The 26492-nt window shown below is 37.0% G+C and overlaps 1 protein-coding gene across 14 annotated transcripts in view; it reads left to right on the forward strand.

Moving 5' to 3' along the window:
- Positions 1–26492, forward strand: part of GPHN (gephyrin) — a 651195-nt gene that overhangs the window by 578781 nt on the left and 45922 nt on the right. For all 14 annotated transcript variants that reach the window (XM_055088534.1, XM_055088535.1, XM_055088537.1 and 11 more), the window contains one exon: positions 3431–3552. In XM_055088534.1, the coding sequence (XP_054944509.1) occupies positions 3431–3552 (122 nt within the window). The remainder of the gene's footprint in view (positions 1–3430; positions 3553–26492) is intronic.

Genomic DNA, 26492 nt, shown 5'->3' on the forward strand with positions numbered 1-26492 from the left:
GGTCCGGGAAGATCCCACATGCCGCGGAGTGGCTGGGCCCGTGAGCCATGGCCACTGAGCCTGTGCGTCCAGAGCCTGTGCTCCGCAACGGGAAAAAAAAAAAAAGTTATCTCTGGTAATGGCTCTCTTTCTGGGCCAGGCCCCCTGTCTAAATTCTTTTAGGCAGTGAAGGGAGTAGTAAATGTTTTACTGAGTCTGCTGGGTCTTGATTGCCTTCAGCTCAAAGTAGTGCATGTGCCAAATGGACACATTTGGAGGTGGCATATTCTGCTCCCCTTCAGAAACAAAATAAATTTCAGCTAACTTTGGGAGCTCAACAAAAAAGGATCAGAGTTTAATGTAAGTGCTGGACTTACCATCATAAAGACTCCCCTGAGCAAAGAGGCTCAAAAGACCTCAGTGAAGTGCAATGTAACCAATATGAGAATAGTGGTGGCATGAGGTCTTGCCTAAGTGTTGGTAGGGACCTTCATGACCATCATTGTCCTAATACAGAGGCCACCAGGGAAACCTGTTGATCATACAAAGCTGGATATATTAAAGTTTCTGAGCAAGGAAGAGCATCACCTTGAGAGTCTCAGTAGTGTCTCAAGAGGAGGAAGTTACAGAAGGATACTTACAGGATTTTGAGGACTGGGATTGGTCATGAGGTGGTTTTAAGGTAGTTAGTAAGTACGGTCTAGGCAGAGACTGATCACATTTTGTGAAATAGGTGAGTTGCTGAAACAATTTCATTTTATCTTTGGAGCACGGGTCCATATGGAGTTACCATGGTCTCTAATTGTCCATAATCTTATAGGAACATACAGGTCTGAACAAGCTTATGTTATAACAATTTGACTTAAGATAGTTTGTTACATATCATAGTTTGGTACAGTTTACCTGTTATGCAAGTAATCGTACAGTTTTGCAAGTAGATGTGTCTATTTTATTTCTCAGAAGGAAAGGGTCTGTCGGCAAGATAGCCAATTATAAGGCTTTTGCAGAAATTCAGATATATTGAATGCCTGAAATTGGGGGATGGGGAGGGTTGATAAGAGAGTGGATGAAAATGTAGTGTCAAGGAGGAGATGGATTCCTGTGTATAAAGGAGCAAAACATTTTAAAAAAAAGGAGATGGAGTAAGGATTAAGGATTGAAACCTTTGGGAAGATAGTGAACTACAAAGGAAAAAAATCAAAGGCTAAATGTTTGAAAGCTGGAAATACAGTGGCACCACTGACAATAACAGAAACAGGAAATTGAAATTTAGTATGTGGTAGATAAGTAACAAGGTATGAAGATAATGGGTTATGTTTTTGTTTTTTTGTTTGTTTTGGGTTATGTTTTATTTTACTTTATATTGTATTTTTTCTTTTATATTTTAACTAGAATAAGTTTCAGGCATCATTCCAGAGATGACTAGAAGTATAAGAAGCTGGAAAATAAGATTACATTTTTAAAGAGGAATATTGTGAATTTATTCTAGTATATGCAACCTTATAATCTTCCATTTGATTCTGTATGTTTTCTTTGAAAATACTTAAAATGCACTGGAAATCCCATACCCTCACTTAACTAGCTATTATTTCATTATGTCAATTTTACAGACAAACAACTGGTTCTCTAGTGATCGCTAATTGTTCTATTATTTCTGGAACTGTGTGCAGCAAAATAACAGAGAGGAACATGAATGGCAAAGAAACCACCCTAATAACGGGGAAATCTTATTACTCAGTTGGTGGTCAGTACCCTTTGTGAAAAAAATATTATATAACCGCTCAGTTTTCTTTCTGCAGCAACTTGTCTTATTAATGGAGTTTAAAAGCTGCAAGCCTTGGCCTTATAAAATTATAAGTTCAATAACTGTGTGTTAATTAAGATCAGAAAATTAATCTGTATTAGTACTGCAATAGCAATTTTCCAAGCTCTGCCAGTGAGTAAGGATGAAAGTGGGTTGCAGTGTCACATGGGATCTGATTAAGTTAGATTAGTGCAGTATTTGAAGGGAAGTCTCCCAGGTGACAGTGAATAAGATGATCAAAGTTTTTCTGCAGATATTTGAAGGGGACAGTTGTTTGCAAAGCTACTACTTTTCCAACATAAAGCCAAAGGTCCAGCCACATGGTATCACTAATGAGTCAGAAGGAAGACTAAAGGGGCTTGAGGTCATTGTTTGGCAGAACTGAGATACAAAACCCTAAGTATTGACCATATTAACAGCCTAAGCATCTGAAATGTGCAGGCTTGCCTTCAACCTCCTAAGATAATATTCCAGATTTTCTCACTTCAAAGATGTACTTTTTTTTCATTTTGTAATTTTCTGAAATCAAAGTACATCTTAAAATTGTGTAAATTAAATTTGCATGTTGTGTGTGTCTGTGTGTGTTAGGGACCTCCTACTCTTAAGTATTTTATAATCTAATAAATATAAATCTGTGTTCACGTTATAAACTGATTCCATACATACTAGCATCTAGGAGTAACAATATGAGAACAATTGGGGGGAATTAGGTGCTCTTTCAATATCATGGATCATAAAGAAAGGACAGAGAATTGTTGTATATTTATCTATGTTAACTGAGTGTTCATTATCTCAGTCCTAACAACTGCCTTTCAAGGTAGTTTTATTACTATATATTATAAATGAGAAAATTATGGCATAATGTGTTTGGGCAACTTGAATTTGAACCTTATCTGAATAAGGTAGACTCTTGCTTCTACACTACACTGCTTCATTGGAACATCCTAACATAAAATAAGCTTATAATTTTCTTCATTGACCTATAATAGTAGATGTTAAATCTCTAAAGGGTGATTCAATTCAAAGTCATGGAATCATGGGTGTGTGCAGTTAAGTATTACTTGTTTAAGTTTGCTAATAGAGACAAGATATCTGGCTCCCTCTCCTTCACATAAGTTTAACTTCTTCGGTACTACTGATCCCACTTCACAAAAGAGATCAAAAAGCTTGAAAGAAAAGATAAATGATCATTCTCTTCAGACTTGAGAATATCATGTCACACGGTCTCTTCCTCAAATATTCTCAGTGAAGGTCAGATTAGAAAATAATAGTGGGAGGAAAAAAGAAAGTTGTTTTTTTTTTTTAAATTTGACCCAGTAAACAACAAACCAGTAGAAAGGCAGCTATCTCCAGAGCACTACTCTGTCAAATTGTAGCCAAAGCTGGTGTGATATTTGGCCTGCTGTTTAGTCACCACTTAAATTTCTGCGTGTTTTTTAACTCTGGGGGAATGTTTTCTCATCCTCCTATGCTTTCAATATTTATTAAAGATCTTTTGAGTATATATCTTTTATGGGCCAGATACTGTTATAGGTGCTAGATGTGCTAATCTCTGTTTACTAGATCTATTTTTTTCCCATTAACAATAGGCAATATTATCCTAGGAAAATAATTTGTAGTGGTTTTTTTTTTTTTTTGGCTTTGTAGCTGCTAAATCCTGAAGATGACCTCTTACCAGGAAAGATTCGAGACAGCAACCGTTCAACCCTCTTAGCAACAATTCAGGAGCATGGTTACCCCACAATCAACTTGGGAATTGTGGGAGACAAGTAAGTATTGGATTTTATTTTGAAGTTGTTATTGTACAAATATGAATTTTGGGAGTACTAACTAGGCGGGATTGTTGCTAAAGAGAAAGAAATTTAATACCATAATTTTCACTTATTTCATTCTTCAGAAGTCAAAGAATTATGGAGATGTCTATGTCCTTTAGCGATAGACATTTTTCTGGAATGCCTTTTACAATAGGAGAAATATGTTGCTCTGCTTTGGGTGTTATTCCTATTCATACTTTTACTTATGTCAGGAAAGATAGGGAAGACATGGGTGAGAAGAGCAAGAGGGAAATGTCAAAATTAGTACTAACTGATTCTTTGAAGTTTAAGTGCAATTATTTTCTAGGACTTTTATATTGATTTTTGTATTCTTATATAACCTGAGTTTCTCCAGGCTTCACCCACTTGTAAATACAAAGGGAGACACATTGACTATAATTGCCCATCTCTGAGAGCATATTACCCCATTTACTAAATTAACTCAGCCCTCTGCTAAATTCCCCAAGTATTTCTGTAAATTTCCAACTGCATCTCCAGCTCCAGCTGCACATGCAATCAAAAACAAGTCTGCTCTTTCTGAGCATCCCACTTCCATGCAACACTGCTGTTCAGCCATCTTTCACCAGGCACTATTTCCAGTTCACCAGAGGTGTGCCTGCTCTTAGTAACACTCAAACAACAGCCTGCTGGAGACAAAGCTAGGAGACAAATATGAGTGATGGATGCCCTGATGTATCTGTCACCCATAATTGCCCCTTTCTGTCTTATCACCACCTTGTCACTGAGCAAAGCTCATTATGCCTGGATCGTCCTTCCCTTAAGATGAGTGCTTTCCCAGGGCTCAAATATGCTCTTGAAGAGGCTCTGCCCTACCATTTCACAAGGTATGCTGGGACTCCTATAAACCCCAGTTTAGGCTCAAACTGGACACAATGTAGTCCAAACCTGGAACACAGAGTCTTGCTAGTAACCTGAAAGGCAGTAGTTTTTATGTTAATCTCACCTTTTAAACTTCTCTTCTTTCCTCCTGATTTTTTTTCTTTCCCTGTGGACACTGGAGTAGAGTCTGTTACACATATTTTCAAACATCATTTTTTTTTTAAATTCACCATTTGTATTTACCTGAAAGTTTAGTTCTAGAGAAGTCCATAGGTAAGTAACCAGCCAACTTAGAACCCATGCTGGTGAAGCCAGTGCTGCAGGTTACCTAGTATCACCCTGACCCAGGCTCCGTAGCCCTGGGAAGGGATAGAAAGAACCCAGTGAAAAAAAGCGGGGAGGGTTGAATTTGGACCTGACTAGTAACCCATCCTTTCATATATATAAACTTCCAAGCATCTAAAAATTATCCTGATGCAGATACACCTTTAAAGAAGGCAAAAATTAATTTTTGAGAGGAGGTAGGATGAACCCAAGAGTTCCAATAGCACAGAACAGGCCTGAAACTCTAGGGAACAAACGCACCAGATTTAGAATTTGTTTCCCAGCCACCGCTGACTCTGGCCCTGCCTCCAAGTGCATTTAATGAGCTCTAAGAACTATTATAAGTTAAAAGGTGCTTTTTGTTTGTGTGTATCATTTTTACCTTATGCTGTCTTGACTATAATTCTGTCATTCTCTCCTCCTAATGTTGTACTTTTGTATTAAAAAAAAAAAAGCTAACTTGATATATACTATATATGCTGCCATTACCTTACTACAAAGGCCAAAACACCATTGAAAGGTTCCTATGTTGATATGCTAATATTTGATTTTCTAGGACCAGCTGTTGATTCGTTATAGACATTTCCTAATAATTAATGTTGCTATTACATGTAACTTCAAAATGTCCCTTGAAAACAGCAAATAAAGAACAACAAAACTTATAAGCAAGATATAGGCAATTTTGAGAATATGCACATCTTTAGTATATTCTTTTCTTGGATTTAATACCTTACATAAAACTGAGAACAATTTTTTAAAAATACAATTGATGCAATTCTAAACTTTCTCAGTCTTAGAGTGCTGTATTGAAGAGGCCCAGAATAAATGGTTTAAAATGCAGAGGTGGAATGTAGGAGGAAAGAATTTATAACTGTTCAGATGGAAATCTGTGCTGGGAATTTAGCAAAGGAAACAAGGTACATTTAATCTGCAGCCTGTTGATATTCTGTGAAGGTTGTCTCCCTCTTCATTCTTCTCTTTCCTATATAGCCGTTTGCTAATGAAAGCAAATGTTGTTATACAGAAGCCTCTATGTGAAGCTCTCCAGGGAAACAAGCAGGGTCATGGGAGAAACTACCCTATGTTTAAAGCAGGGAGAGAAATATCTCAAGAATGTCAGCAAGCACAGAACCCTTACTCAGCTATGCCAGATAAGAGTAGGGAGTAAGAGTACTATTCTTGTTATTTTTAAAAGGTTTCAGTCTGGGTTTAAATTCTGTATGATTCTACTTCTCAGCTCTTATTCTTATCACCTACCATGACTTCAACAATAAATGTTAAAATTGAAGGGTAAGACTCTATAACTTACTTGGATTGACCTGGATGAATTTTGCCTTTGTTTCTTGTACATTTCGTTTAAAAAGAGGGTACAGTGGAGATTATGGGAGGGGTACTTCAAATACGTGAGCATTAACTATATTTTTAAAACATTCATTTTTAAGTATTATGTGAATATTAAAACACATTCCTTAGACATATTTTCTCTCATTGTGTGGAACACAATACTATTGTGGTTCCTAGCATTTTTCTTTAAAAAGACAAATTTTTTTATGATGTAAAAAAAATTTTATTGAGGTATAATTTACAATGTTATATTAGTTTCAGGTGTACAACATAGTGATTCAGAATTTTTATAGATTATACACCATTTAAAGTTATAAAATATTGGCTGTATTCTTGTGCTATACAATACATCCTTGTAGATTATTTATTTTATACATAGTAGTTTGTACCTCTTAATCCTCTACTCCTTAATCCCTCTTCTCTTCCCTCTCCCCACCAGTAAACACTAGTTTGTTTTCTATATATGTGAATCTGTTTCTGTTTTGTTATACTCACTAGTTTGTTTTATTTTTTAGATTCCACATATAAGTGATATCATACAGTATTTGTCTTTCTCTGTCTGACTTATTTCACTAAGCATGATACACTCCAGGTCCATTCATGTTGTTGCAAATGGCAAAAGTTTTTTCTTTTTCATGGCTGAGTAGTATTCCATTGTATATACCACATCTTCATTCATTCATCTGTTGATGGACATTTAGGTTACTTCCATATCTTGGCTATTATAAATAATGCTGCTATGAACACTGGGGTACGTGTATCTTTTCAAATTAGTGTTTTGGGATATATACTCAGGAATGGAGTAGCTGGGTCATATGGTAGTTCAATTTTTAGTTTTTTGAGAAGCCTCCATACTGTTTTCCACAGTGGCTGTACCAATTCACATTCCCACCAACAGCATAAGAGGGTTCCCTTTTCTCCACATTCTCACCAGCATTTGTTACTTGTGGTCTTTTTGATAAAAGCCATTGTGACAAGTGTAAAGTGATATCTCATTGTGGTTTTGATTTGCATTTATCAATGATTAGCAATGTTGAGCATCTTTTCATGTGCCTATTGGCCTTGTGTATGAAAAAGACAAGCTTTTAAACACAGAGATGTTCATTGAACTTGCCCAGCAATATACAAGTTAGTGGCAGAGGTGAAAATGGAATCTAAGTTTCTTGAAATTAACAATCCACAGTTCTCATTTTGAAGACAAGATAATATCATTATGAAGGTATTTCATTTTAGCTAGAACAGGAAGGATAAATAGGATTTGTGTATTTAGAAAAAGAGAGTATGTTAACCAAGTAGGAAACAAGATGAACAAAAATAGAGAAGTAGAAAGAATAGTTTACTCAGGTCAGGCCAGACTGTTTAGAGTAGGAGGTTCAGGTAGAAGGATAATATGTGTAAATTTGGTAGAAATTTGAAGCCAGATTTTGAAAGGCTTCGTAATCCAGGCAGCACTACCCAATTTGGTTAAGTTTGCAGCTTTTTTTTAAAGCAGAATTAACATAGTAAACCATATTTTGGAAAGATAATTTGCCCAAGTTGTATCACATGAGCTAAAGTGGGAGACCTACTAGAAATAAGAACAGCAATACAGTTTGTTTATTCATTGTTCAGTTAGTCAGGAAGTATTAATTGTGTACCTATTTGAATCACCTGGAGATCTTATTAAAAATGCTGATTGTGATTCAGCAAATCTGGAGTGGGCCAAGATTTTGCATTTCTAACAAGTTCCCAAGAATACCAAGCCACTGGCTCATGGATCACAGGAAGTAACAAGGGTGTGGTAAACTTAATCATGATTCTACTATGAATTTTAAGCCAAAGGCTCTTGAATATTCAAAACTGAAATAGATATAGATCTTGTCCTTAAAATTACATGTACTGTAAATGCACTATAAATTACAGCCTAGTAATACAGATGTTTTAGAAAGTTCCAGAGCTTTTGCTCAAATTTGGAAGTAGAATTTTTAAAAAAGAGATTAAATCAAAAGACATTTTGAAGGCTATTACATAAAACAGAAGGGTGTCAGTGTTGATTCATCTTCATCTGGATTGCAAAGCCTCATCGAAATGGAATGTGTCTGTAAACACAAATAAAATGCCTGCGTAACCCAGCTATTAGGTCTCTCTACCACAATTTTACATCCCTCTCCAGCAATACACCATTTCAACTTCTTCATTCTCCATTTGTAGTTTATTCTTTCTTGTTTTGGCAGCTTCTCTTCCTATGCTCATTCCCAAATGTAAGTATCACCATGGCTCAGCCTTGACCTTTTTTCCTTCTAATTCGGTATGCTAATGACTCCCAGATCTTATCTCTGTCTTGAGCTCCATGCCTAGATGATCCACCTGCTTACTAGATATATTTTCTTTAAGTTCAATAGGCAGAGCAAATTCAACGTGTAAAATTAAATTCATTATCCCTCCTTTCCTTTCTCACTGCGCCTCCCACTACCATCTTACTCCATTTCTTTGAGTTCTTCTAGCTCAGTGACTGTGCCCACCAGCCACCCAGTCACCTGAGCCAGAAGAAACCTGAATGGAAAGCTTCTGTCTCTCACTCAGCCCTGTATTTAAATCCCATACAGTTTCCCTCATCAGTACTTCTTCTGTACGTTCCTATCTCTTCATTTCTACCATCCTGGCTTAGTTTGGGGCTCCGTTTACTTTTTGTCTAGACACATGAGGCTATCCTCTTAACTGGTCTCCCTGCCTCAAGCCTTGTTCTCCTCTAACTCACCCTCTATTCTGCTACAAATGTGATCTTTCTAAGGTGCCAATTATATACTTGTGGCAGAATTGGGGTTTTATTATATGTGGGTAAGTATACTCTAATAATCCAACAAACTTTTATGAAGGGTTATGCTATATCAGATGTTGTCTCAGTCTTTGGTACTACAGAAATGAATAAGATAGTTATTAGTAAGAACTACGAAGTTGTTTTCAATTCTATTTCACTCCTGTCTTTCCTCCCCACCCAATCCACATCCATTTTCTCCAGCCTCCTCACTCCAAACATGCAAGTCTTTTCCTGGAAAGAGATACTAATCTTTACTTACTACCTACTATATATATAGTACTATACTACATTCTTTCACTTACTTATCTTATTTAGGCCTCATGAAACAACCGATCCAGATAAGTGTCTTTTATCCCCATTTTGTAGATAATAATACTGAAGCGCAAAAAAATTAAATAAGCTGTTCAGAGTCATACAACTAGTAAAAGACAGAATGAGGAGTCCAACCTAGGCCTGTCTAACTCCAGGGTCTTTCTCCTTTTGCTGTACCATGCTGCCCTCTTAACTGGGCTTAGCACCCACAATTTATTAATATTAAGGTTAATAAACTAAATATTATATATCCATTTTAATAGATAAAACCCCTAAGTAAATAGTAACTGTCAATATTTCAAAAACCAGAGAGGAAAATTTAGTTTAAATTTTGAATTAAATATTGACTGTGTGTATGAATGAATTATAAGGACTTGAGTTGCAAAATTCTAGATCTTTAGGTGATATAGAAGTGGGGGAAAAAGATAGGAGGATTTATTACAGTAGCTCAAGTTTACTTTCTGGACCCCTAAATAAAGCTTCTTATTCACTGTAAAATAGACACCTCTCCCTTCCATAAAGAGAAAAGCCCCTTCCTTTTATAATTTCTTCTTTTATCTTTCCTCCCACAACTACTAGAGCCACTTTTGCAGCATTTATTGCCTTTGGGTAATTTGTTATAACACGTTCATAGTATCTTCCAGGGGGTGGGAAGGAGTGAAGAGAGGAGAATGGGAAAGAGGAGAAGAGAGTGTGCATGCAATGTAAATAATGGTAATTTGGTATTCAGACCTACATTAATTCAATTTACAAATGACTGAGATTCACAAATGGCTACCCTATTCTAACCTTTCCCCTACTCACCATCTAAGCTCCTCTGTGAGTACTTTTAAGAGAAGGGAAGGGAGAGAAAGCTTTTTGAGAAGTGAAAGGGGAAAAGCCATGAACAGCAAGAAACTTTAGAGGAACAGTTAATCTCCTTTTTCCCTGACTCTCAAGATCCAGTCTGTTTAGGAGAGGTGTTTTATTAAGCCCAAATATCCTCCACATTGGCTAAATGTGTTTGTTCTGTTCACTTTGCTATACTTCTTGATAATCTAATATTTAGAGGTGCATTTGTGTTTAAACGTATTCTACCTGAGAGTGAGTTGTTTGCATATTAATATTTAATAGTTCAAATCAGACATCCAACATCTGGGTAAATCTGCTGTCCTAAATAAACAGGAACTAATCACTTAGAACTTAGAGTTCTTTGGCTCATAGGGCAAACCCTGAACAGGACCACATCAGAACCTTAGCATAGCAAGATACTGTAGGCATGGCAAGAAGTACATTTGACAGCAGGAAAAGACTCTAGAAAGGTAGATAGGAAGATGACTTAAACAAATGCTTTCCATTTCAACATTCTTTCTTCAGTCTTCCATCTTGTTTCCAAAATTCAGGTTAATACTAAAGCATAATTCAGCAACGTATTAGTAACATTATGAGCTAAATGAAGATTTGTTTGTTTTTAACTACCCTGGAGTCTTGCCCACCATCTATAGTATTATTTTTAAAGGAATGTGTTCCAGGTTCCAAACAGCCAGTTTCTCATATAGACTCTGGGAACATAATCTATAAGTTAGGAACTACCTGTGCGAAAAAAGACTCTCCTGAAGCAGTCCGCTTACTACTGACTGTATACTGTCTTTCAGTGCTGTTTAAGGAGTTGTATTGGGTTGGCAAAAAAGTGCCTTCAGTTTTTAAGTAAAAATAAAAGACACATTTTTCATTTTCACCAAGAACTTTATCAAGCAACATATTCACCCTTTTTATTCCACTACCTTTGCCATTTTTCAGGCAACTTCGTAATTCCATCTTCCCAAAACTTATCCTTTTGAGCAAAGAACTGTTCCAGGCACCTTTTACAGTCTTCCAGGGAATTGAAATTTTTTCCATTAAGAGAATTTTGTAAAGACCTAAATAAATGGAATTCCAAAGGTGCAATGTCTGGTGAATACGGCTGATGAATCAGAACTTCCCAGCCAAGCTCTAACAGTTTTTTCCTGGTCATCAAAGAAGCATGAGATCTTGAGTTATACTGATGGAAGATTATGCATTTTCTGTTGACTAATTCCAGACGCTTTTCGTTGAGTGCTGCTTCCAGTTGGTCTAACTGGGAGCAGTACTTGTTGGAATTAATCATTTGGTTTTCCAGAAGGAGCTCATAATAGAGGATTCCCTTTCAGTCCCACCATATATAAAGCATCACCTTCTTTGGATGAAGACCGGCTTCTGGTGTCGTTGGTGGTGGTTCATTTCGCTTGCCCCACGATCTCTTCCATTCCACATTGTCGTACAGTATCCACTTTTCATCTCCTGTCACAATTTGTTTTAAAAACAAACCGTTTTCATTACGTTTAAATAGAGAATCGCATGCAGAAGTACAGTCAAGAAGGTTTTCTTCACTTAATTTATATGGAACCCAAACATCAAAGCGATTAACATAACTAAGCTGGTGCAAATGATTTTCAGCGCTTGATTTGGATATTTTGAGTATGTCAGCTATCTCCCACGTGGTATGACATTGATTGTTCTCAATTCATGTCTCCATTCTCGATTTGATCACTATCAATTTCAACTGATCTACCCAACCATGGAGCATCGTCCAGCGAGAAATCTCCAGCACAAAACTTTGCAAACCACTTTTGACATGTTGGATCAGTCACAGCACTGCAGAAATCTTTTTTTGCATTTCAGTTGCATTTTTACCTTTCTTGAAATAATAAAGCATAATATGCCGAGAATGTTGCTTTTTCTCTTCCATCTTCAATATTTAAAAGGCTACACAAAAATTCACAAATTTTGATGTCTTTTTTTAAATGTACGCTGATATGACAGCTGTCACATACAATCAAACAAAATTGTTTAGAATGAAGGTAAAGGCAACTAAGCACTACTAGAGCCATCTTACAGAAAAAAACGATTGAACTTTTTGGCCAACCCAATAATTAGTAGTCGGACGTTGAAACATTTTAAAATGGGTGTAACATGATCACCTTCTCTTCCTGGTCCAGTTCTATTATGAACTTCGTAGGCCATTGTTCTAGATATTTTAGGTATACTTTTTCTTCTTTTTTATTTATTTTCTTGTTTATTTACTATTTTTTTTTATTAAAGCATAGTTGATTTACAATATTATACAAGTTTCAGGTGTACAACATAGTGATTCAAAATTTTTATAGATTATACTCCATAGATAGTTATTATAAAATGTTGGCTATATTCCCTGTGCTATACAATACATACTTGTAGCTTGTCTATTTTGTACATAGTAGTTTGTACCTCTTAATCCTCTACCCCTATCTTGTCCCTCCTCCTTTCCCTCTCCACATTGGTAAACACTAGCTTGTTCTCTATATCTGTGAGTCTGTTTCTGTTTTGTTATATCACTAGTTTGTTGTATTTTTTAGATTCCACATATAAGCGATAACATTCAGTATTTGTCTCTTTCTGTCTGACTTATATTATTAAGCATAATACCCTCCAGGTCCACCCATATTGTTGCAAGTGGCAAACTTCCATTCTTCTTTATGGCTGAGTAGTATTCCATAGTCTATATACACCACATCTTCTTTATCCATTCACCTGTTGATGGACGTTTAGGTTGCTTCCAAACTTGGCTGTTGTAAAGAATGCTGCTATGAACATTGGAGTGCATGTATCTTTTCAAATTAATGTTTTCATTTTCTTTGGATATATACCCAGGAGTGGAATGCTGGGTCATATGGTAGTTCTATTTTTTTTTTTTTTTTGAGTCATCTCTATACTGTTTTCCACAGTGGCTGCACCAATTTACATTCCCACCAGCGGTGTACAAGGGTTCCCTTTTCTCCACATCCATGCCAACATTTGTTACCTGTGGTCTTTTTGATGATAGCCATTGTGACAAGTGTTAAATGATATCTCATTGTGGTTTCAATTTGCATTTCTCTGATGATTAGCGATGTTGAGCATCTTTTCTTCTGCCTCTTAGCCATCATATATCTTCATTGGAAAAATGTCTATTCAGTTCTTATGCCCATCTTTTAATCAGGGTGTTTGGGGTTTTTTTAATATTGAGTTGTATGAGCTGTTTATATATTTTGGATATTGATCCCTTATTGGTCATATCATTTGCAAATATTTTTTCTCATTCAGTAGGTTCTTCATTTTGCCAATGATTTCCTTTGCTGTGCAAAAACTTTTGAGTTTAATTAGGTCCCATTTATTTATTTTTGCTTTTGTTTCCTTTGCCTTAGGAGACAGCTCCAAAAAATTATTGCTACAATTTATGTCAAAGAGTGTTCTGGGTTTTCTGCTAGAAGTTTTATGGTTTCTCGTCTAACATTTAGGTCCTTAATCCATTTTTAGTTTATTTTTGTATATAGTATGAGAAAATATTCTACTTTCATTCTTCTACATATGGCTGTCCAGGTTTCCCAGCACCACATATTGAAGAGACTGTCTTTTCTCCACTGTATATTCTTGCCTTCTTTGTCATAGATTAATTGACTACCACAGGGGCATGGGTTTATTTCTGGGCTTTCTATTATGTTCCATTAATCTATATTTCTCTTTTTGTGCCAGTACCATACTGTTTTGATTACTGTAGCTTTGTAGTATGGGCTGAAGTCAGGGAGTCTGATTCCCCCAGCTCTGTTTTTCTTTCTCAAGAGTGCTTTGGCTATTCAAGGTCTTTTGTGTTTCCATACAAATTAAAAAAATTTTTGTTCTAGTTCTTTGAAAAATGCCATTGGTATTTTTTAAGGATTACATTGAGTCTGTAGATTGCCTTGTGTTGTGTGGTTGTTTTAATTCTTCCAATCCATGAACACGGTGTATCTTTCCATCTATTTGTGTGGTCTTCAGTTTCTTTCATCAGTGTCTTACAGTTTTCTAAGTACAGATCTTTTACCTCCTTATGTGGGTTTATTCCTGGGTATTTTATTCCTTTTGTTGTGATTATAAATGGGGTTGTTTCCTTAATTTCTTTTTCTGATCTTTTGTTGTTAGTGTATAGAAATGCAACGGATTTCTTTATATTAATTTTGTATCCTGCAACTTTACTGAATTCAGTGATGAGCTCTAGTAGTTTTCTGGTGGCATCTTTAGGACTTTCTAATGTACAGTATTATGTCATCTGCAACAGTGACAGTTTTACTTCTTCCCTTCCAATTTGGATTCCTTTTATTATTTTTCTTGTCTGATTTCTGTGGCTACAACTTCCAATACTATGGTGAAGAAAAGTGGTGAGAGTGCACATCTTTGTCTTGTCCCTGATCTTAGAAGAAATGCTTTCAGCTTTTCACCATTGAATATAATGTTAGCTGTGGGCTTATCATATATGGCCTTATTATGTTGAGGTATGTAACCTCTATACCCACTTTATTGAGAGTTTTTATTATACATAAATGTTGAATTTTGTGAAAAGCTTTTTCTGCATCTGTTGAGATGATCATAGAGTTTTTATTCTTCAATTTGTTAATGTGGTGTATCACACTGATTGATTTGCAGATATCAAGCCAACCTTGCATTCCTGGGATAAATCTCACTTGATCATGGTGTGTGATCCTTTTCATGTATTGTTGGATTTGGTTTGCTAATATTTTGTCCAGGATTTTTGCATCTACATTCATCAGTGATATTGGCCTGTAATTTTTGTGTGTGTGTGATATCTTTGTCTGTATTGGTATCAGGGTGATGCTGACCTCATAGAATGAGTTGAGAAGCATCCTTCCTCTGCAATTTTTTGGAATAGTTTGAGGAAGATAGGTGTTCATTCTTCTCTAAATGTTTGGTAGAATTCACCTGTGAAGCCATCCTGTCCTGGACTTTCGTTTGTTGGAAGTTATTTGCTTACTAATTCAGTTTCATTACTGGCAATTGGTCTGTTCATGTTTTCTAATTCTTCCTGGTTCGGTCTTGGGAGATTGTACATTTCTAGGAATTTGTCCATTTCTTGCAGGTTGTCCATTTTATTGGTACATAGTAGTTTTTGTAATCTCTTATGATCCTTTGTATTTCTGTGGTATCGGTCATAACTTTGTCTTTTTCATTTCTGATTTTATTGATTTGGGTCCTCTCTCTTTTTTCCTGATGAGTTGGCTAAAGTTTTACCCAATTTGCTTATCTTTTCAAAGAACTAGCTCTTAGTTTCATTGATCTTTCCTATTGATTTTTCAGTCTCTATATCTTTTATTTCTGCTCTGATGTTTATGATTTCTTTCCTTCAACTAACTTAGGTTTTTGTTTGTTCTTTTTCTACTTCCTTCAGGTGTAAGGTTAGGTTGTTTATCTTAGATTTTTCTTGTTTCCTCGGGTAAGCTTGTATTGCTATAAACTTCCCTCTTAGAATTGCTTTTACTGAGTCCCATAGATTTTGGATCATTGTGTTTTCGCTTTCATTTGTCTCCGGTTATTTTTATTTCTTTCATTTTTTCAGTGATACATTGGTTGTTTAATAGCATATTGTTTAGCCTCCGTGTGTTTGTGTTTTTTGCAGTTTTATTTTTTCTTGTATTTGATTTCTAGTCTCATAGCATTATGGTCAGAAAAGATGTTTGATATTATTTCAATTTTCTTAAGTTTGCTGAGGCTTGTTTTGTGGCCTAGCATGTCATCTGTCCTGGAGAAGGTCCCATGTGCACTTGAAAAGAATCTGTATTCTACTTTTGGATGGAATGTTCTATATATATCCATTAACTCCATTTGATCTAATGTATCATTTAGGTCCAACGTTTTCTTATTGATTTTCTATCTGGATGATATTTCCATTAATGTGAGTGGTTTTTTAATGTCCCCTACTATTACTGTGTTACTGTAAGTTTCTTCCTTTATGTTTCTTAATATTTGCTGTATGTATTTTGGTGCTCCTATGTTGGGTGCATATATATTTACAATTGCGATATCTTCCTGTATTGATCCCTTGATCATTATGTAACATCCTTCTTTTTCTCTTGTACAATCTTCGTTTCAACATCTATTTTGTCTGGTATAAGTATTGCTACACCAGCTTTTCTTTTGATTTCCATTTGCATGGAGTACCTTTTTTTCATCCCCTCATGTTCAGTCTGTGTGTGTCTTTAGATCTGAAACAAGTCTCTTGTAGGCAGCATATATACAAGTCTTGTTTTTGTATTCATTAAGCCACTCCGTGTCTTGATTGGAGCATTTGGTCCATTTACACTTAAAGTCATTATGGATAGGTATGTATTTATTGCCATTTTGTTACTTGCTTGGGGGTTGTTTATGTAGTTCTTTTTTGTTCCATTCTTATTTTGTTCTCTTCCCTTGTGATGTGATGGCTATCTTTATTGTTATGTTTGGATTCCTTTCCTTTTTCTGTGTGTGTATCTATTATAGATTTTTGGTTTGTGGTTACCACGAAGTTTATATATATAGCAATTTACTTATGTATATATGTATATGTGATTAATTTAAGTTACTGATCTCTTAAGTTCAAAAACATTTTAACAACCCTGCATTTTTACTCTCCTTCCCTCAAAGTTACTTTTTTTTTTTTTAAAGAAGATGTTGGGGGTAGGAGTTTATTAATTAATTTATTTATTTTTGCTGTGTTGGGTCTTCGTTTCTGTGCTAGGGCTTTCTCTAGTTGTGGCAAGCGGGGGCCACTCTTCATTGCAGTGCGTGGGCCTCTCACTATCGCGGCCTCTCTTGTTGCGGAGCACAGGCTCCAGACACGCAGGCTCAGTAGTTGTGGCTCACGGGCCTAGTTGCTCCACGCCATGTGGGATCCTCCCAGACCAGGGCTCGAACCTGTGTCCCCTGCATTAGCAGGCAGATTCTCAACCACTGCTCCACCAGGGAAGCCCCAAAATTACTATTTTTAACATCATATTTTATGTCTGTTTTGTGAATCCCTTAACTGTTTATCATGGATATAAATGATTTTACTACTTTCGTCTTTTAACCTCCTTACTTGCTTTGTATGTGGTTGACTTTTACTGTATATTTGCCTTTACGATGATCTTTTTCCTTTCATAATTTTCATGTTTCTAATTGTGGCCTTTTCTTTTTCACTTAGAGAATTCCCTTTAACATTCATTGTGAAGCTGGTTTGGTGGTGCTGAGCTCTTTATGTTTTCCTTGTCTGTGAAACTTTTGATCTCTTCATCAAATTTGAATGAGAGTCCTGCCAGGTAGAGTATTCTTTGTTGTAGGTTTTCCCCTTTCATCTCTTTAAATATATTGTGCCACTCCCTCTGGCCTGCAGAGTTTCTGCTGAAAAGTCAGCTGATAGCCTTAGGGGAGTTCCTGTGTATGTTATTCATTGCTTTTCCCTTGCTGCTTTTAATATTCTCTCGTTATCTTTAATTTTGCCATTTTAATTACTAGTGTGTCTTGGTGTGGTCCTCTTTGGGTTGATCCTGTTTGGGACTCTCCATGCTTCCTGGGCCTGGCTGTCTGTGTCCTTTCCCAGGTTAGGGAAGTTTTCAGCTGTTATGTCTTCAAATATGTTCTTGCCACTTTCTCTCTCCTCTTCTCCTCTGGGACCCCTATAATGAAAATGTTAATACATTTGATGTTATCCCAGAGGTCTCTTAAATTGTCCTCATTTTTAAAATTCTTTTTTCTTTTTTTTCTTCAGCTTTAGTGATTTCCACTAGTCTATCTTCCAGCTCACTGTGATCTGTTCCTCTGTATCACCTAGTCTACTGTTGATTCCTTCTAGTGTATTTTCATTTCAGTTATCATGTTCTTCATCTCTGTTTCGTTCTTCTTTATATTTTCTAAGTCATTGTCTAAAAATTCTAACTTCTCACTCTGTTCATCCATTCTTCTCCCTAGTTCTTTGATTATCTTTACGATCATTTCCTTGAACCCTTTCTGGGGTGCATTGCCTATCTCCATGTCACTGAGTTCTCCTTCTGGAGTTTTATCTTGTTCCTTCATTTGGAACATGTTCCTCTTATCACTTCATTTTGCCTAACTTGCTGTTTTTTATTTTTGTGTATCTGGTAGGTTGGTTACAGTTTCTGATCTTGGAGAAGTAGCCTTTTGTAGAAGACTTCCTATGTATCCCAGCAGTGCACCCTACTCTGGTCACCAGAGCTATGTGCTGTAGGGGTGTCCCCTATGTGGGCTGTGTAGGTCCTTCTGTTTCAGCAGGCTGACTACTCTGGGTGATCTGGTAGGTGTGACTGGCCCCCAGTTTTGTTGGTTAGCAGGCCCTGCCTTGTACAGAGCTGCCAGCTACTGGTTGGTGGGGCTGGGTCACGAGACAGCTAGCTGCAGAATCCCAGGGTGCCCAGGGCTATTGCTGGCTCACTGGTGGGTGAAGTCGGAGTCCAGGACATCCTGGGGCTGGTACCCACCTACCAGTGGGTGAAGCCAAGCCTTGGAGCTAGTGCTGGCCCATTGGCAGGGTTTGGCTGCAGGGCCCAGTGGTCCCAGAGCTGGTGTCAGACCACTGGTCAGTGGGGACATTTCCTGACACAGCTGGCTATGGAGTCCAGGGTGTCCCAAAGCTTGTGTTGGCTTGCTGTTGGGCAGTGTAGGGGCCGAGCCAGTCCCAGGGCAGGTGGTGGCCTGCTGGTGGGTAGTCTGGGTCCTGCCACAGTGGGCTGTGGAGCTGCAGTTTGTCCCAGGCCTAGCATTCTCATCCAAGGTGCCTGCTACTGGGTGAGACTGCTCCCAAGGCTAAAACAGGCATATTTGTAGGTGGGATCAGGGCCCAGGTGAATCTGGGGCTGGTGCCTGCCCACTACTAGGTGGAACTGGGTCCCAGTATCTCTGGCTGCAGAGTCTTGGGGGTCTCAGGTCTAGTGCCTATGCAGTGGTGTGTGGGGACAGGTCCTGTGCCCTCAGTTGGGCAGGGCCGTGTCCAGGGGTGGCTGTGGGCTCAGGGGATCTTAAGGCAGCCTGTATGCTGGTGAGTGGAGCTGTTTCCTGGCTCAATTAGTTGCTTGACCCGAGGCATCGCAGTACCAGTGCCTACAAGCTTGATGGGCAGAGGTGGGGCTGGGGATTGAGACTAATAAGCTAGAGGGAGGATTCCAAAATGGAATTTGCCAGCACCAGTGTCCACGTAGCAGAACAAGCTCTCAAAAATGGCTGTCGCCAATGTCTGTTTCCCCAGGGTGATCTCCAGTTGTCTCCTGCCTCTCCAGGAGACTCTCCAAGATCAGCAGGTAGGTCTGACCCAGGCTCCTTTCAAATTACTGCTTCTTCCCTGGGTCCCAGAGCATGTGAGATTTTGTGTGTGCCCTTTAAGAGTTTAGTCTCTATTTCCCACAATCCTCTGGGACTCCTGAAAGCAAGCCCCGCTGACCAACAGAGCCAAACGTTTTGGGGGCTCATCTTCCTGGTACAGGACCCCCAGGCTAGGGAGCTTGATGTGGGGCTCAGACCCCTTGCTTCTTAGGGAGCACCTCTGCAATTTTAGTTATTCTCCCATTTGTATATCACCCATCTGGGGGTTTGGGTCTTGACTATACCGTGACTTCACCCCTCCTACCCATCTTGTTGTGCTTCCTTCTTTGTCTTTAGTTATATTATCTTTTCTGATAGGTTCTGGTCTTTTTCACTGATAGTTGTTCTGTAAATAATTCTAAAATTTTTGTGCCTATGAGAGGAGGTGAGTCCTGGATACTTCTACTGTGCCATCTTGGGAAACCGCCCACCCACACCCACCCCCCCGCCCAGGTATACATTTTTAATGTACCTTTTTTTTTTTTTTTTTTTTGACCTAGCCTCATGGCATGCGGGATCTTATTTTCCTGACCAGGGATCAAACCCGCGCCCCCTGCAGTGGAAGCGCGGAGTCTTAACCACTGGACTGCAAGAGAAGTCCCTAATGTGACTTTTTAATCTTAGAACAAATAAACATTCATTGAAGAAAATTTAGAAAACATAGATTTTTTTTAAAGCAAAGGAAATTAACACATAATCCTGTTACCCAACATTACTCTTCTTCTATTCTTTAATTCTATGCATGTATACAGTTTATGCGTATGTGAATGTGTATTAAAAAAACAAAGAAATTATACTTATTTTTGCCTTCCATTTTCCTTCCCTCCATTTTTATACTCAGTATACCATAAACATCTGTCCATATCATTACATAGTACTCTGCTATGTCATTTTAATGCCTACATATTATTCTCTAGTAAAAAGTATAATTTGATTGATTTATACAATCCCTTGTTGTCAGACATTAGATTGTTCCTAATCTTTCTCAGTTGTGAGTAATTGATGAAGACCTTTATAACTAAATCTTGGCATATACCCACAATTATTTGAGAGTGTTTTTTAATTTTTTATTTTATTCACTTTACGACTATTTGTTGAGTGTCTGCCGTATGCAAAGCTATATTGATACCAGGGGTAAAATGATAAATAAAACAACTGCTATCCTCAACTGCTTGCTGGTGGGCATGTGAAACAAGTTGTTCATGGCTTTATCCTTATCATTTAGAACATTGCCAGCACATGGTAGCTACTCAATAAATGCCAAGAAGTAACAGGAAAGGAAAGAGGGGGACACTGAACATGGTCTGAATATGAAATTAGTCAAACCTAGTGATTTTAAACTGGCACAAATTAGTTTGTGTTTACAGGGGTAAACTATAATACTTCTAAGCTACATCCTATTTCTACTTTGAATATGGAACAGTAGATATCCTAGTTTTCTTTTCCCCGTGGCTGGTTCAGTAACCTGTTAGCTTCCTTTTGTTCTCCTAGGCAGCATGAGCTACTGTTTCCCTACTGTGGAGGAAGTCTAAGACAAATGAGGATGTTTGCATACATACATAAGTACAGAGTATTATATGTGCCATGACAATTGTGGCCAGACTTGGTTGAGATATTGGTCATTTAGCACATATGTGCTTCTCTGTTTTTACATTTTTTCTTTTTTCCCTCAGTGTCCTGATGTGGCCTAAACAGGGTGGGAAAAGGATTTGTTCATATTGAGCCAGTGTTGTTTTCTTTCCCAACATGTAAGCTCCATGAAATCCAGGACAAGGTATGTCTTGGTAACCCTATGTCTATAGCACTTAGTAGGAGTACCTCTTCTAGAGTAGACAACTCTGCTATCTTTTCCTATACCATCCTCCTTTTCCATGGAACCTAGAAACTTCCAACTGTGCAACTGTCCAGAAAAATCTTACAGGGTCCCTTCAAAGTGAGTACAAAAACCTTAGCCATAGGAGCAGACCAGAAAATATGGCACTGACAACAAAATTATATTGGTAACTGAGGTACATCAGAAAAAAATGCATAATATAAAGCTTTGCACCTAGGATGATTCATTTTATATTTCTGAAGAATGTGGGGCAGGACGGGGGAACAGAATTCCAAATGAATTTAGGAAGCTTCTAACTTTAAAAGTTGGGGAGCTGCTCCCACTGGCTTAGATGATCTTACACATTAACATCTTTTTTTTTCCCAAAAAATAATTTTTATTGTCACTCTCGTTCACTTCACACACATTTAATTCTCCCAAGCCATCTTTCACAAAAGGTAAAATGTTTTTCCAGAGTAACATATATGCATTCTGGCACCCGAAAATTTAAGTACAAAATGACTCATTATATTGTGAGGAGCAGGATGATGATGATTTTAAAGAATCTGTCCAGTTCATGAATATAAACCAATTAACATCAAGTTCAATGCTTAAAACTACATCTCTGAGAGGTGTTGTCATGTGCAGTAGCAAAGAGAACAGAGTGAGAGACTCAGTTCTCAGTGGGTACATCTCTTCATGCTCAAAAAAGTACTAGATGGTCACAGCAGGTATTAAAAGAAAAAAAAAAACCTACTATAATAAAACATGTCATGCATTTCTATCAGGACAAAAGAAGTAGAGTAACAGAGTAAAAACTGGGTAGATTTGGGGGATTTAACCATTCAATAGATATTAACATCCAAACATTACACATTAACTTCTTAAATATACCAAGCAGTAATTATGATTCAAATACACAAAATCCACTCGGGGAAATTTTTTTAAATAAAGCTCAGCATTGATTAAATTTATAACTTTCCTAAAACTGAGTTTTAACTATTGAGCTGTTTATATTTCTACATAGTTTTGAAACAGCTTGGTAAGGTAGCTAACAAACTGCTGACTTGGACTTTCTAGCCTTTCAAGGCCTGAAAGGCTGGGAAATTCCCTTAATTAAGAAAAGAATTCCCCCTTCTGGAAAATTGCCATCACAGAAGCCTGCCCCACTCAAATCATGCTGGGATTGCTTGGTTCTGTCATAAATTGATGTTTTGGATTTAAATTGCCTGCTCCTGCTGCTGCCAATTTGTGAAGCTGCCTCTTGGCAGTGAAGCATGAAACAGAAGGGGAACAGGCGCAGAGATAGCAAATTGGATTCTTATAAAACTGACACATTTAGCAGGAATTATCAAGATGAACTTAACAAAGCCCAGTGCCTTACATCCTCCAATTTGTGAACCAAACATATCCTAGCTTCCTAGTGCTTACTTTATAAAACTAGAAATTTCATATTATCAGACAGAATTTAGATCTGAATTTAAATGGTTCTTGTCCTCTTTATAAACTGCCAGCTTCCCTTATGGAATAAAGTTTTAATTTTTAAGTCAACGTAATAGATTTATTTTCTGATCATTTATCAACAGAGGTCTCTCATTTTCTATTGGTTAACCAAAAATTTTTTTTTTACCATAACAAACATGTTTATTGACAAGAGATTCTTCCCATTCTTAATGACACGTTTTAGTGGCTACTACATTTGCCTTTTTTAATCCTTAAGAGCTGCTATTACAGTTGATGTTACTGTTTCTTCCAAGAATTACCTCTAGGTATTATTGTAATTTTCGAAATGTTTTTCTCACATGACCTGACTCCCATACAGGGTAATATGTCCAGAAAGCCTTTCCTAATTATCCCAAACCAATTCTGATCATTCTATTCCACTCAACATTTATAACATTTCTTTTTATATGTATTTTCACTTTAATTAATGTATTTTAAGTTCAATCAGTGTTAATTTATTTGCTCATTTTATTCAGTTTTCTAAATTTTGTCACATGTTTTCTGCACTGGTTTGTACATTTAAAGGCGATGACCATACTTTGTTCTGTTTTATATGACTCCATAGTACCTGAAAACCCAGTGGGACTGAAGGAGGACTAAATGATGACTATAAGTAGTATATAGTTTGATCCTATATGTGAAGTAGACACCCAGAAAATATTTATAGTTCAGGAATTTGTCCTTGACCTCTGAAGAAATTAGTATATGATTAGTTTATCCTTAACTATTTTTTTTGTTATCTTGGTATGATCAACTGCCATTATTGTTTTAATCTCCAAATCCTAGAATTTTTTTCTCACTCTCCGCTGTCATCTTCACTCATCCTAAAATGATACAGCTCACAGTTGGTATAACAGATGAAACAGGAAACTAATTAGCAGCTGTTGTCCATCTGTGTGTTTATATTAAATATGTTAAAATAAAACTGCATTTGCATTCCGAATACTCTGTCTGAAGTCCAAAAAATCTAATCTTGGGTAAAGGATCTGTCTTTGTTTTGACTTCTATAGTAGACTATGTGATAAAGCAAAAAAAAATTTATCCCAGAATCAGGATTACAGTAACTTAAGGCAGATACAATTTTTTTCCACTTTTATTGAGATATAATTGACATCCAGCACTATATAAGTTTAAGGTGTACAGTATAATCATTTGACTTATAGTAGTTCTATATTTAGTTTTTTAAGGACCCTCCATACTGTTCTCCATAGGATTGTACCAATTTACATTCCCATCAACAGTGTAGGAGGGTTCCCTTTTCTCCACATCCTCTCCAGCATTTATTGTTTATAGATTTTTTGATGATGGCTTTCTGACCAGTGTGAGGTGATACCTCATTGTAGTTTTGATTTGCATTTCTCTAATATTTAGTGATGTTGAGCATCTTTTCATGTGCCTCTTGGCCATCTGTATGTCTTCTTTGGAGAAATGTCTATTTAGGTCTTCTGCACTGGGCATATATCCAGAGAAAATCATAATTTGAAAAGGTACATGCACCACAATGTTCATTGAAGCACTATTTACAATAGCCAAGACATGGAAGCAACCTAAATGTCCATGGACAGGAGTGGATAAAGAAGATGTGGTACATATATACAATGGAATATGACTCAGCCATAAAAAAAATGCCATTTGCAGCAACATGGATGGACCTAGAGATTGTCATACTGAGTGAAATAAGTCAGACAAAGAAAAATATCATATATGATATCACTTATATATGGAATCTAAAAAAATGGTACACATGAACTTATTTACAAAACAGAAATAGAGTCATAGATACAGAAAACAAACTTATGGTTACAAGGTGGGAAACATGGGGGAGGAATAAATTGGGAGATTGGGATTGACATATACACACTACTATATATAAAGTAGATAACTAATACAGACCTACTGTATAGCACAGGGAACTCTACTCAGTACTCTCTAATGACCTATATGGGAAAAGAATCTAAAAAAGAGTGGATATATGTATATGTATAACTGATTCACTTTACTGTGCACCTGAAACTAACACAACATTGTAAATCAACTATACTCCAATAAATTTTTTTTTTTTTTTGGCGGTACTCAGGCCTCTCACTGTTGTGGCTTCTCCCGTTGCGGAGCACAGGCTCCAGACGCGCAGGCTTAGCGGCCATGGCTCACGGGCCCAGCCGCTCCACGGCATGTGGGATCTTCCCGGACCGGGGCACGAACCCGTGTCCCCTGCATCGGCAGGCGGATTCTCAACCACTGCGCCACCAGGGAAGCCCTCCAATAAAAATTTTTTAAAAATCATCTGACCACATCATGAAATGATTACCACAATAAATTTAGTGAACATCCATCATCTCGTATAGATATAAAAGAAAAGAAAAAAACATTTTTTCCTTGTGATGAGAGCTCTTAGGATTTACTCTCTTAACAACTTTCATGTATAACACACAGCAGTGTTAGTTATATTAATCATGTTGTACATTACATCCCTAGTACTTATTTATCTTGTAACTGGAAGTTGGTACCTTTCTACCACCTTCATCCAATTCCCCCTCCCCTCACCACCTGCCTCTGGTAATCACAAGTCCAATCTCTTTTTCTATGGGTTTGTTTGTTTGTTTGTTTGTTTGTTAAGTGTAATTGACCTACAACACTATGTTAGTTCCTGGTATACAACATAGTGACTCAATATTTCTATACATTACAAAATGATCACCATAATAAGATTAGTTACGATCTGTTACCATACAAAGATATATTATTATTGACTGTATTCCCACACTGTACATTTTATCCCTTTGACTCATTTATTTTATAAGTTTATACCTCTTAATTGCCCTCACCTATTACAGTCATCCCCCCATCCCCTCCCCTCTAGCAACCACTTGTTTGTTCTCTGTATCTATGATTCTGTTTCTGTTTTTTTTTCGTTTGTTTTTTTTTATAGTTTAAAATATTTAGATAATGCTATTACATATATGAATAAATATAAACCAAGCAGAGAAATAAGTATAAAAAAATATAACCAGTTATTGACTTTTTTTTTTAGGGCTTGCTTTAGTAAATCAAGTATTGATCTTCCCCATTTGGGACTTTGTTCTATTCCTCTCTCCACTCCTCAGTGAAATGGATTCATTGGTCTTGGCTTATTCTTAGCAAATCATAATCCACATAACAAAATATAAGCTGTTCATCTCAGCCAATTTGGTCTTTTCTTTATGAGAAGAGGCTCACAGAAGTCTTCCATGGAGACCCAAAGAAACCATCTCATAAAAGTACGATTTGAAATCATCCACCTGAAACACGTCTTCTCTCCACATTATTTTAATAAGCATTATAAACCTCTCCCCACCTCTTCTCCGAGATTCTCTTCTGACCCAGAATTAGGTGCTTTTCATGGACTCTAAGAAACTTTTCTGTCACACCCTAGGTGTTGTTTTGTTTCTTTTTCTTCCTTTTTTTTTTTTCTGGCTTTTTGCTTTTGCTTTGTTTTTGGTCAATAAAAGTCATTAAAAGGCAGGAATGTGTTTGGAGGCATGGCAAAGCCAGCAGTTAGCTACTCTCTCATTATTGTTCATTAGCAAAAGCAGCGCAGCCTCACCACACCCAGAGGGAAACTTAAGAGTCATCGCAGCCATAAGAAATGCAGTGGCTCACTCAAATGTAGTGTTAATCAGTAACTACAAACATTTACATGCGTTTAACAAGTTTGATCTGGAAAGAAAAATATTATCTAAGTCATGAGATATTGAAAATCTTGCAAGAGACAAGATTATTTTTACTGGGAAGTAAGAAAAAACTGAAAAG

This window comes from Physeter macrocephalus, chromosome 11 (genome assembly GCF_002837175.3).
Source record: "Physeter macrocephalus isolate SW-GA chromosome 11, ASM283717v5, whole genome shotgun sequence".
Classification (NCBI taxonomy): Eukaryota; Metazoa; Chordata; class Mammalia; order Artiodactyla; family Physeteridae; genus Physeter; species Physeter macrocephalus.